General features: G+C 38.7%; 1 protein-coding gene across 1 annotated transcript in view; it reads left to right on the forward strand.

Moving 5' to 3' along the window:
- LOC108673781 (synaptic functional regulator FMR1) overlaps positions 1-13,728 on the forward strand; it is a 33,127-nt gene that overhangs the window by 2,101 nt on the left and 17,298 nt on the right. Inside the window, exons 2-9 of the mRNA XM_018161651.2 lie at positions 6,571-6,642; positions 7,626-7,772; positions 9,183-9,364; positions 10,161-10,263; positions 10,916-11,061; positions 11,578-11,719; positions 12,164-12,353; positions 13,504-13,613. Of these exons, the coding sequence (XP_018017140.1) occupies positions 6,571-6,642; positions 7,626-7,772; positions 9,183-9,364; positions 10,161-10,263; positions 10,916-11,061; positions 11,578-11,719; positions 12,164-12,353; positions 13,504-13,613 (1,092 nt within the window). The remainder of the gene's footprint in view (positions 1-6,570; positions 6,643-7,625; positions 7,773-9,182; positions 9,365-10,160; positions 10,264-10,915; positions 11,062-11,577; positions 11,720-12,163; positions 12,354-13,503; positions 13,614-13,728) is intronic.

Raw genomic sequence — 13,728 nt, forward strand, 5'->3', positions numbered from 1 at the left:
GATCAGAAGTTTTCTTTCGTTTGATCAGAAGTTTAGTTTTGTTTGATCAGAAGTTTTTGTTTGTTTGATTAGAAGTTTTTGTTCGTTTGATCAGAAGTTTTCGTTCGTTTGATCAGAAACAGAAAAGGTTTCGTTTGTTTGATTAAAAACAACATAATTATTCATTCTCTTGCACTAAGTATAAGAGTGATTAGTTGGACTCGGTTACCGTCTGCATTGATTATCCCGCTAGATTAGCGGGATGTGGTATTCAATTCAGTAGCACGTTAGCTCACGTGTTATGTAGTTCTGCTCGTCTGAACTCTGAATTGCGTGTTTAGTGTGCATGATGAAAAACTCTGCCTAATGATTACTTAATGAAGTTTAGTTAATTGCGGTCAACTTAAGAGACAAATTTTCAACTAACTAATACTTTTTATAAGTCTAATTTTAATTGTTGAGTGAAAGGTGCAGGCATACAACTTCCAAGTGATTAGGTACTTTATAGAAACTGAGCAAGTTAGCATACATATTTTAAGCCTTTAAAAAGTTCATTTTTTGCCTCAAATAACGATGTTGGGTAGAAAAAGTGGTCTTAGTGGATCGAAATAATATATGAACCTTTGAAATTAGAATTCCATCCTGACAAGACATGAATATATCTGTTTGTTCTCCAAGTTCTAGGCTCTAATTCTGAAACAAATTTTGAGGCCATTTCTTTTGGAAATATTTTTTCAACTCATCCCTGGCATGTTGTAAAATTACTTGGGCCCAAGTGGAAATTTCACTTCCCTGACACTGACAGACGTACTAAAATTTTGTACATGTGCAGAATTAGCCTATGGCAGTTTTGACAGATGAGTGCAGATTTGGGATGTGGGAGGAATATCTATATTTAACCATGGAATTGGGTAATTCTCTTGAAATATCATGAATCACTTTCACAGAACTGAAAATGTTGTTAAACAATGTCATACCAGTACCAGCATTATCATACATAAGAAATTGGTTTAAATATTGAGTAAATGAGAAAATTAAAAATGAACTGATTCTGAAAAATCTCTGGTTTGCCACTATGTGTAACTATGATGCGAGGCTGACATACACAGGTTTTGTAGTGAACTCACAACCTTTGTTGCTCTGGATCTCGTGAATCATACTTCAGGAAATGTTTACAATTTCTCAGGCATGGATGGCAATGCTTAAATGTAATAAATTACACATTTATACAAGACACAGAAAAATAAAGACCAGAAATATTATTTAGCATTTTATTGATCCTTTAATGATTTGTTAAAATTTGTACAGTAAAATGAAATAATGCTAACCAAATATATGTTAGTCATATATGGTAGGTAGTTATGATGCTATCAATTAATTGATCAATTTATAAATCAATGATCAACAGTTCTGCTTTAATTATTTTAATTTATATTCAAATTCAGAGATGAAATATTAAATCGTGGGATCTATGCTGGTGTAATTAGCGTCATAAATTGTTTCATATTCGTTGACTGCAAAGTGAAATATAATTGGAATATATGGTTATTTATAGAATGCCAACTATAAGGCAGAGAAAAATTACAAGGTCCCATTTACCCTCGATGCAATAAAACCTCTTCATTGGTGCAGCTCAGGCACTTTTACCTACATTCACAATTTGTAGGACATGAATAGCATTTGCAAATGTGCATGCAATGTGCATGTTGACTTCATGCACTGAACTGGTTGGACAAAAGCCCTGAACCTGCCCTTCACCTGATCTCCCTTTAGCCACATTTTAGTCCCTCAATTTGAAACCCATAATTATGAAATTAATTACATGGTTTCTCATGCTTATTGCGCAGTGGTGAGATTTTTTACAATTTTGCCTCCTCTCCTTTGCAAATAAAATGGTAAAACTGGTACAAACCGGCAAATTCAGTCCCGTAGCTATGTTTTATTCCCTCAATTCGAAACCAATAATTATGAAATTAAATACATATCATCAGTATTGTCAGTTGTGTAGCTTTTCAATTAAAGCTAATTTATAACCTAATTTATTTTGCAATATGAAACATTGAACAGTTAGTGACTGGAAAGACACTCATAATCTAAATTCTTTCTCCCAGGAAAAATTGAACACCATTGGCTAACAAAGCAACTATTGATCTTATTATCACAAGTAATTTACCTAATAGTAATGTCGACAGTATTTTTCAAATGAATTTCACTAGAAAGCAGATGTGTTGACCAATGAGTGAAATTAATATGAAGTAATTTAGTATGCTTTGGTAAAATTAGTTCATGCTACTATTTTCACAAAGTTGTACAGGCATGTCGATGTGTAGTAATACACTCCAACTACAGAGCCAACTGAGTTATTATGGTGCCAATAATGATGGCAATAACAGACTTGATGAGAACCATTTAGGAACAGAAAATGTTAACTTTCATGTACAGTTTTCCAAAATAAGGCAACTGAAATTTGAAATATTTTACTGTGAGATGAACTCTCTAGTATTTATGAGCAAAATTATACTGTGAAAAATCATTGCTTAACAGTTGCTATGAAGAAACAATTAAGGAAGTTTCTCTGATGGCAAACTATAGTATCATCCATTCCATCAGAGAGCCACACCTATGACTATCACTGTCCTTATTCAATAAAAAATTGCCAGTTAATGTTGTATAACTAGTTACAAATGATTACTTTATCAGTATTGCTTGATAAAATTTCAGGAAGAAATTTTAAGACTTCTCATTAAAATCTAAGATGCATTGGCAAAATCACATGCTGCAAGAAATCCAAATCATGAAATACGTTTGAGTATGTTTATACAGCAATCCCTTGATTAGCACGGTTTTGAATACTGCGGTTTTGATTAACGCGGAAAAAAAATTTGCGACCTACCCTTAATCTACGCGGTGACAGTTTTGATTAGCGCGACTTTTTTTTCACAACGCATCATTTTCCCGCCTCTAGCCAGAGGTGTTACATTCGTAACAAAAGTGTTACTTTTTGCTTATTAGATCTTATGTTGTTAATTTTGTTACGACTTTTGGAAAAATTCGCCAAATGTTGTTACTTTATGAATTTCAGTCGATAATTCTTTAAATAAGGTCCCATTCCGTAGGCACTTGTGCTGACTACAGAGTCGGTTTAACTGCGCCTTGTCTTGTTCATAACTCGAATGGTCGAGCTCGGCAACGTTTGCCGGTAAGTGCGCCATGCCGGTGCTCTAGTTACTCGTTAGCCTTCAACTGGTCAAGATCGCTGCCATATCTACTGCTCACTTTTATCAAACTACATAATTTTCCTTGATAAATTACTGTCATAATTATGGACAAAAAAGGGATTGCTTGAACCTAAAAATATCACTTTAGAGACTAAGCTTGAATGATGAATTTAACTAAGCAAAATATGATGAATTTTAGTGGAAAAAAAATTATTATGTAACTTTGCTATTTTTGAGGATTCATTATAATTATTCCCATATATTCTTAAGTTTGATTAGCGCGGTTTTGCTTAACACGGTAAAACTCGGGGATTTATTAACCGCGTTAATCAAGGGATTGCTGTACTTCATTATCAGGGCATAGCATGTGTTGCAAAGGAAAAGTGACAGAAAAAGCATGTTGGAGCAAACATAATCAATTTATTTAACTAGTAGAAATAAACTTAGTTCATTATGAAATACTTTGAAAACTCAGTGTTCCTTAAAAATTGTGAAAATATCAGTTATATCTTGTAGCCACATGAACAGCAGGAAATAAAGGCATCCTCGCCTCTTGGTAGATTAAAGTTCAAGTGCAAAGTTGCCAAGTAGTATTTTTGCTGTGGTGAGCACAGCCAATCATTCACACATTGGTTGTGTTCACATAAGATATTTTTCTCGAGCTCTACGACAAGCATGAACATCGTGCCAGGTCTAGTAGTTGCTGCACCAGCTGCGGTTTGCAGTGCGCATCTGGTATTCAGCTGAGCTGACGCTTGTCACTTGTTCCTTCTTCCTTGTAACTTTCTGTGGATTTGGTTTCCCGGATTGCGTGACGGAGTTGAGTTAGAATTATATTAATACTTTGAGCTTCCTGTGGAATTAGTGACAATTTTAACAGCCTAAACATCCTGCGGAGTTCATTAACAGATGTACTAGTTGGTCTGATATCTCGGTTTTTCCAATCGGGTCCATGGGTAATACTAAATACCTAAAATGCTGAATCTTCTGGTCTGTATTTAAAGTGATGTATTTGTTATATTTTTGAAATTTTGTAGCTTGATTGTGCCCTTTTTAGTTTACAAGTACACAAGAGAAATTTATCTAGTGGGAATAATGTGAATCTAAAATAAAATGTGCTAGAAAGCATGAGTCACAGCTCAGAAAGTAGAAATATTTTACCATTCACGCTGGAACTGGGGTTAGAATTGCTAAGTGATAACAATGGCAGAGGGCCAGAGCTAGCACCCAATAATGTATAATAAGTATTCAAATTAGATTAACTCCAAATAGGAGAATAATATCAGACAGATACCTAGGGTAGAGCTATTATAGAATAGTTACAAGAAAGCTCTGTGAAGTTTATTTCTCATTCTCCAGGAAGAATGTCAAAAATGACATAAGAATGTAAAAATTGTGTCATGATTGCAGTATATAATCACAAAAAAGAGTGTGATATAAAAGATATGCTTGGTGGTCAGTTTATTTCATGTCATTGTGATTAGTCCTGAATGTTTGTAGAGCAAGTTAGACAACCGTTTGATATTTATTAAGGGGACCGTCTACCCTCCGGAAAAACTTCTACAGGTAATATCCGATCATCATGAAACTTCACATACATACGTAAAATGTAAAAAAAATAACATTTTGCTCATATGAATTTTTCAAAAAAATTGATAGAAAACGTGAAATTCATAGAAAACTGCTAAAAAAGGGGTACCCACTTTAGAAAATCTATCTCCTCCTGCAAATATCATCCTACAACATCGAGACACATATCATTCTATTCGTAAAGACCATACCTATAGACTCTGTGATCACTTTTCTCATTTTCCCCTTAGTTTTTTTTATGCGCATTTTCCCCATTTTTCTCATTTTTCACCCCCTCCCCCCCTTCTCCCCCATATAAAAAACGAACCAGAATGAAATTAAAAAAAGTGATCACAGAGTCTATAGGTATGGTCTTTACGAATCGAATGGTATATGTCTCATTGCTGTAGCTTGAAAACTGTAGGAGGAGATAGGTTTGCTGTGAGACCAATCGGAGGTTTTCACCACGCGCGAAAAACTGCCGGGCGGCACGTAAAATGACGAAAAAGAGTCGTAACGTGGCCAACATACCAAAACTAAGCCTTAAAACTAAGTGAGGAAGGCATAGAGCGAGTGGCTGCACACCTTTCACCTCGCTGTCATGATGGGCACTGAAAGATCTGGGTGCATCTGGCAGTATATGAAGTCACGCCCCGTAATTACTGCCTTAGGAATTAGTTAAGGCTGCCCCCCGCCATCCCCCCGTTCCATGGGGCGTGGTGAACGTAAAAATGGAGGTAGAAAGATGATTCTGCCACCAATGGAAGCGTCAGAAAGTAAGCTTTAAGATGAGTATAAGCACCGGCTAATGCCATAATTGGCCGCTTTACGTCAGACATACCTTTTTAGTGTGTCCAGCCTTCTAATTAATCCCATAGGCTTTTGTGAAGGGAACTAAAAACTCCCTCCCTTCAGGGGGCTGTTACGAAATCATTTTTCGACGTAGAGGGATGATTCTGGTACCGTTAGATGCGTCAAAAAGTAAGCTTTTAGATGAGCACAAAAACCAGAAAACGCCAAAATTGAAAATTTTAGGGTAGGCGGTCCCCTTAAACTGAACAATGGGCAGTGTGGTCAGTTACTGCTTATTAAACTGTACAATGGGTGGGGCAGTTTCTTGTTACAAAAAGCAATGTGTTTTTCAAGGCTTGCACTCGATATTCAATGGCCTGTGTTGCCATAAGTATGAATCAGACATGAAGCTGTCATCTGATTTCATTGCAGTTATTTATGTGTGGTTGGAATTCTAGGAAAATTTGTTCATTGGCATGGGGGAGCTGGGGGAGTGGGCTGTGACATGGGGTGAGGGTGAAGTTAGCTGTGACATGGGGCAAGGGTGAAATTGGTCATATGCTGGGTCATTTGGTCTCATTCATTTGACATCTTCTGTCTATAATTATCATGTTCTTCTGGGCTTTCATGGTAATCTCTGGCATTCAGGGCTTTGAGTAAATATCTTATTCAAGTTACCAATAATATTTTGGATTTACTTTTATTGTAGTTTTATTAACTATTAACTCTTGGCATATGGTATTTATTGATTATATTAATGAGATGAATTCTTGAAATCATCTTTCATCACAGTATGCATGTAATTTCTATTTTCTAGATAAGATGAATGCTAAGATTAAAAAATTTAATGATTGATGCATAGTATGATGTTAATAAGAGTAATGAATAAATTACATATGTACTCCACTACTAAGCTGTATTTGAACCCAGAATTGGGCACTTTGAAATTGTTGATTTTATAAATTATTGCTTCACCTGAGTTTATTATTATATTCATTACTTTTTCTTTCAGGCAAACATCGTTGATGTTGGAGACAGCACACTTTCTATTAAATTTGTAGGTGAATGGGCAGCATCTGAAGAGGTATGTAGTTTAAGCAAGTTTCCATGTGTAAACATTTACAGTAAATTGTTGCTTGTCTCATATTCTCGTGTTGAGAACACATAATTTAGTTGATCAGATTTTTTTTGAGCCAATCTAGTTGTTGCTATATGCTGTCATCCAAAATTGCCCCCCTACCACTGAGCTTAAATAAGCTAGTCCTGAATATTTCTTGTGGTTGAGCCTATTTTGGAAAGTTTGCAATCCAATTTATTTCTTTATCAGAAACCTATAATATTCATCAGTACCTTCTTTCTTGCATATCTTGCTCTGCTGTTAAGATGTTTTGACTTGAATGATTGGTTTATCTTCATTAATATCTATACAAGTCATTATGTGGAAATATTTTCTGTAATAGAGCCTGCCAAATGGTAGATCACTTAGATATTTTTAAATAGAAAAATTGTGTTTATAGAAATATTGTGCCTAATCTGTCTGTGAAGTTTGGAGGAATGCACTTGTTTCATTAATTCATCACGTCATCACTTGTTATGCTATGCTGCCATGGTAGTTTTTTTGTGGCTTTTGGCTTATCCCTGATACCTGATGTGCAATGTGAAAAAAATTAGATCAGTACTCACTGCAGTGAGTGACGGAGCACACATTTTCTCGTCCGTCCGCCCATGAAGTCATGGACGGACCTGATGAGCACAATAGCACCTTTTTTCCATAAATGAGAAAATGCACTAAAAATGCCATGAAACAGTCTGACTGTCATTTTAGTACCTGGCCAGCTTATAAAATTGAACACTGCAAGTTTTTTTCCAATGTAACACAAGAAACTGAATGCCTATATATGGAATAAGCTGAAAAAAGGTTAATTTTCATGGGTAGGCTTGCCACTAGATTGATGGTCAGACTGATTTTCCATAATTATTTTGAACTGTGTGATGTGCAAGTGGCCAGACTAACCTGTGCGTGCAAAGCTACTTCAGAATTTTGCTAACCCATCACATGATGTGCAGGTCGCAAGACTGCCCATGAGTAATGTCAGGCTGCCGAGCGTGCCCTCATCTCAGCCTGTACCCGAGTTTTCACCCGGCTCAGAGGTGGAGGTTTATGATCAGCTCCTTGATGCCCCTGGTCCTTGTTACTGGAAGGCTGTAGTTAAGGTAAGTCTTTATTTGTTGCAGTGTCTCTCAAACTGAGGTGAATGATCCTTTATATCTATTCATTTTTTAGGGGTTGTAATGTAGGATGTTACTGGAAGGCTGTAGTTAAGGTAAGTCTTTAGTTGTTGCAGTGCCTTTTAAACTGAGGTGAACGATCCTTTATATCTATTGATTTTTTAAGGGTTGTAATGTAGGATGTTACTGGAAGGCTGTAGTTAAGGTAAGTCTTTATTTCTTGCAGTGCCTCTCAAACTGAGGTGAATGATCCTTTATATCTATTGATTTTTTTAGGTGTTGTAATGTAGGAGTGAGCAATATTGTTGGCCTTTCAATTCAGTCATCTGTATCAATAGTGTTGAACTTATTGTGACTGACAAGTTTCAAAAGCTTGTGCATCTGTTGATTAATGCTTGCACTGTTCTAATTTATGGTGGGGTTATTTGATGAATGCTGTGTCTTCTGTTCTAATTAAAACTCAACAATTCAACCATTTTCACTTATTCAGTAATTTTAAGTGCAAATAATTTTTTGATTCATAACCTATTAGCAGTACTATAGACTTAGGAGCTGCTAGGACTTAGGGAGAGACCTAAATAACTGAGGAGACTGTTTTCCCTCATGCCACATGATAATTCCATACACGATTTCCCCCATGCCTCACAATATTTCCCTACATGATTTCCCCCATGCTACACAATATTTCCATACACGATTTCCCCCATGCTACACAATATTTCCGTACATGATTTCCCCCATGCCACACAAAATTTCCATACACGATTTCCCCCATGCCTCACAATATTTCCCTACATGATTTCCCCCATGATGCACAATATTTCCATACATGATTTCCCCCGTGCCACACAATATTTCCATACACAATTTCCCCCATGTCAAATGATATCGCCATTCCTGGTCTCCTAACACTTGAGTGGGATTGAGTTTAGACTAAGACATGCTAGCCTCTCCTTGTATATGTAATGCTCTCCTTGTATATGTGATGCTCTCTTTGTATGTGTGATGCTCTCTTTGTATATGTGATGCTCTTTGTATTTGTGATGCTCTCTTTGTATTTGTGACGCTCTCCTTGCATGTGTGACACTCTCCTTGTATATGTGACGCTCTCCTTGTATATGTGACGCTCTCCTTGTATATGTGACGCTTTCCTTGTATATGACACTCTCCTTGCATGTGTGACACTCTCCTTGCATGTGTGACACTCTCCTTGTATATGTGACGCTCTCCTTGTATATGTGACGCTCTCCTTGTATATGTGAGGCTTTCCTTGTATATGACACTCTCCTTGTATATGTGACGCTCTCCTTGTATATGTGACGCTTTCCTTGTATATGACGCTCTCCTTGTATATGTGACGCTCTCCTTGTATATATGTTTATTATTCCCCTGCAGGAAGTCAAAGGAGGCTTCAGCGTGGTGGAGATTTATAGACGCACGGCGGAAGGCGTCACGGGGCCTGGAGTAGAAAAAGTTACATCCACCGAGAAACTCTTCCCCCTGAACACTAACCCCCCTATCACCCCCTCCACATTTCACAAGTTCGATATACCCGTACCCGATGACCTCCGCGACAGGTGGGCCTTCACAACATCTATGAATAGCGCCCTTTAAATCTTTCATACCCTTTAGAGCCCTTTATATCTTCTTTAAATTTTAGAAATGATTGTTAATATATTCAAAATTGATCCTGCCTGGTAACCTAATCACTACCATATAATACCTAGGTATAAAAGCAAAATATAGTTTCAGATTTTTAGATTCAATACAACAAATGCACTGGTTCATGTAGTATTACCCCTCCGATATTCCACCCTGTGCATGGATAGAGCCGTGAATCCTCCATGGATGAAAAGCTTGGCTACCACCAAGATACAGTTGGCAACACACACGCACTTAATGCACAGCTAACATTTGGAATTATATAGCTCTGGATGCAATGTTTAGCTGGTGTTGAGTTATGAGAAACTTTACGAGTTACTTGGTAACCAAGGTATACCAATTTGGGAGCAAATACTTGTCAAACTTTCTAACCTTGTTACTCGATTTGTCGTGAATGGAAATGTTATTTACCTCTTCATCTAATGTTCTATTTATTAATATGTGTAGGAAAAATAAAATGTTGAAATGCAGAAATGGCAACCACTATGTTGCCCTTGGCAAATTGATCAATTACTTCTAAATGGGTAATTGGTTTAAGAGAGATTAGAAGTGTGCGTAGTGTCTTGAGCAGCATTTTTTCAGGAATTCGCTATTAGTGACACATTCAGATAGGTAACTTAACCTAAGTGTTAAGGAACTGCGGTCAGGATTTAAATTGACGTTACTCCCTCATGTCCTACTATTAAATAACGATACTAATTAATGTTTCAGAAATGCCCGTGCCACGCTCGAATCTTCACATAAAGCTTTCAAGAAATCGTGCGGCGCTCTCAGCTGTTCATACAATCACGAAAAACATTGCCTCGTTTTGTTTGTGAGTACCCCAGTCTTGCTGCACCACACACCAGCATTGCCTCGTGTTGTAAGTACCCCAGTGTTGCTGCATCACACACCAGCATTGCCTCGTGTTGTGAGTACCCCAGTGTTGCTGCACCACACACCAGCATTGCCTCGTGTTGTGAGTACCCCAGTGTTGCTGCACCACACACCAGCATTGCCTCCTGTTTTGAGTATCCAAGTGTTGCTGCACCACACACAAGCATTGCCTCGTCTTGAGTGAAAGGCCTCTATTGGGAAGAGAAAAAAAGAAAGCTGTTAGAGTACCGTGGTTCCGAGACCTTTAGAGAGAATGTAGCCACGTGGCGCCGGTGGGCCTCTGCCGCTTGGCCCGTTCTCTGGCGCCCTCCAGAAATCCAGACCGCAGCCCAGGTCAGGGAGATGCGGGTCTGTGATCCAGACCATACGATGATAGTCAGGATGGCCCACAACGAAAACGCGGCAGAGATTCTGGCACTGATGTTGGCACCATCTATTCATGTTTATGTGCTTTACTTTCCCCTCAGAACAATTATCGACTTGATATGTTAACTTTTTTTCACTGGCAATAATTCCTTGGATCATGAGAGCCGCGAGCTCAATGTTAATACTGTCGTATCATCATAATTAACATGGTTTGTTGTTTGCAGGGCAGTGACGTAAGTGTTCAGAAGAAGGCGGAAATGCTAGCAGATATGCACTTCCGCAGCATGAAGCAGAAGCTAGTCCTGCTAAGCAGAACAGAGGAGGCAGCCAAGCAGCTACATTCTTCCAGCCTCCCTCACAGTCAATCCGGGTATGACATTCCTCCTGTCTTAGTTCATCGTGACCCGGATGCCTCATTCCTAATCCATTGCTCAGATTATATGGACTAAGTGACGATTTCTGCAAGTTAGGCAGTGGCAGTGGCACCTAGAATAGTGGAGCTAGTTGTTGGTTTGAGTCCTGGAAATTTATTGCATTTTTCGTTGTCACTTGTGAGTGGTGCTTGGTAGTTAGTCTGGATCAGGATATTGGATTGCCATCATCTTTCCCAAACCTTACCATCCTCCCAGAATGTTGATATACTTTCAGGCAGGCCACGTGTTGGAAAAAGGTATTTGATCTGCTGGAAATACCTTCAAAAGAAACGTGAACAAGGGAAAAGTTTGAAGGATGTAGATTTGCGCACCCCAGAACTTGTGATTCTCCGACTATGGAAGCGGTCATCTTTGTGGTCTAGAGATCTTATGGTCTTGTGGTCTAGAGATCTTGTGGTCTTCAGATCTTGCGGTCTAGAGATCTTAATTTGACAATGCATGTTCCCCCGTAGGCACGTGGCAGAGTTCTGCGTGCCGATGGATCTCATGGGTTTGGCCATCGGCTGTCATGGCGCCAACATTCAGCAGGCACGCAAAGTTCCCGGGATTTTCTCCATAGATGTCGAGGAGAACTACTTTAAAATCCAGGGAGAGGTCAGGCACAGTATTTTTTTTTTGTTTTTACTTATAATTAATTTAGTTGAATTACTATAAAATTGATGAATCCGTAAAGTATCACTTGCCAGGTTAATGAATGCCATTCAGCGATTTGACGAAGTTTCATTTTATGGTTCAATGAATGACGCTCTATTACTTTCACTAAATCGCGTTTGGTTGCCACTTCGAATTGAGTTTAATAAAACATTCAATGAATGTTCAGTGCACGTTTGTTGGCCATTTTTCTGAGCTACTGTCTGCGGATTTTAATAGAACTTTCCATGAATGTTCCATGCACTTTTACTAGCCATTTTTCTGAACTACTGTCCGCGGATTTTAATATAACTTTCAATGAATGTTCAGTGCGCATTTACTAGCCACTTTTCTGAACTACTGTCCTGAACTACTGTAGGCACTGTCTGAACTACTGTCTGCCTACAGTCGTCGGCGGCGGTAAGCAAGGCCCGAGAGCTGCTGGAATACAACGAGCGGTCAGTGCAGGTGCCACGCGCCGTCGTCGGGAAAGTTATTGGCAAGAATGGCCGCATTATCCAGGAGATGGTGGACAAGAGTGGCGTCGTGAGAGTCAAGATAGAGGGCGATAGTGAGCCTGGTGAGCAGCAACACTACGGTGAGAACAGCGTCTTCTCGCCTCGTTAATGTAAAGCTTAAAGCTGGAAGTGTGGCGATGAGAATGGTGGGGGGTTGTGTATGGCAGCGTCTTCTCGCCTCATTAATGTAAAGCTTAATACTGCAAGTGTGGCGATGAGAATGGTCGGGGGTTGAATATGGCAGCGTCTTCTCGCCTCATTACTGTAAAACTTAATACTGGAAGTGTGGCGATGAGAATGGTCGGGGGTTGAGTATGGCAGCGTCTTCTCGCCTCATTAAAGTTATACTTAATACTGGAATTGTGTCGATGAGAATGTTATGGGGTCTAGTAGGGCAGTGCATTGGGAGAACTATTGTGTGAGCCCGGAAGTGAGGTGGGCAATGGTGATATAGCCAAATCGTGTCGGTCAATTGCTTCCAACACATCTGAACCTCCCGTACAGGAAAACCTTAATGACATCCGGAGAAATTAAAGATAGCAGCTGGTCTGCACGCTTGAGATATCAGATTAATTTCAGATTTCATATTTTGGTACGTTTTGAATCGTTGAATATATTTACTACTAAGCCATCGTTTTGGCTCTTTGAAGTGTTGGTTGACTTTTGGTCGTAGTTGAACTTTCTGTTTGAAACACTATTTTCTGAAAACGCTTCGTTTGACTTGTGCTGTTACCGCAGTATGGGTTTAGTGGTAAATTATAGACTAGTTTTTTTGCCACCTGAATTCGAGATGACAATATTTTGAAGTGAAAAGTGTGAAATGTCTTGGTTATTTGATTATTCTACGTTTTTGATGGAAATTAATTTGACAATCTCGAGTGGATTCAAGGCCTTATCATACAAATAGCATTAACAACAGTCAACGTATGTGTAGCCAGCCAGATATTTTATTGCCAATCAATAAGCAAGAGCCTTTATATTACGTCACCGTGGTGTAAGATTATGAGTCTTATTTATGTATAATTTGGCGTGGTCTTACTGTTTACATATATGCATTCATTTCGGAGGGAAAAGTTTTCTGTTGTGGCGTCATTGGCTCCACCATCTAGAACATAGAATGTAATATTTCTATTAGTTATTTTCTTAAGCTTGATAATTTCTACTTTATTATAATTGTTCTTCTGTAAGTTAGTCTTATGGCCATTGTTAAACGAGATGTCCACCCTGCAGAGCCGAGCAGCCGCCGCGAGGAGGGGCAGGTGCCCTTTGTGTTCGTCGGAACCATGGAGGCCATCAACAACGCCTGCCTCCTGCTCGACTATCATCTCAATCATCTGGAGGTGGGTGCCTCATGCTCACCAATCTGCTACTGTCACTTTAAACTTCGAGCTGATTGCAGGACTCCAAATCCTATGAGCCGAATGATTTAGGATGTGTTGGTGTGCTGATAGTCTG

This window comes from Hyalella azteca, unplaced genomic scaffold, assembly GCF_000764305.2.
Source record: "Hyalella azteca isolate HAZT.00-mixed unplaced genomic scaffold, Hazt_2.0.2 contig4675, whole genome shotgun sequence".
NCBI lineage: Eukaryota > Metazoa > Arthropoda > Malacostraca > Amphipoda > Hyalellidae > Hyalella > Hyalella azteca.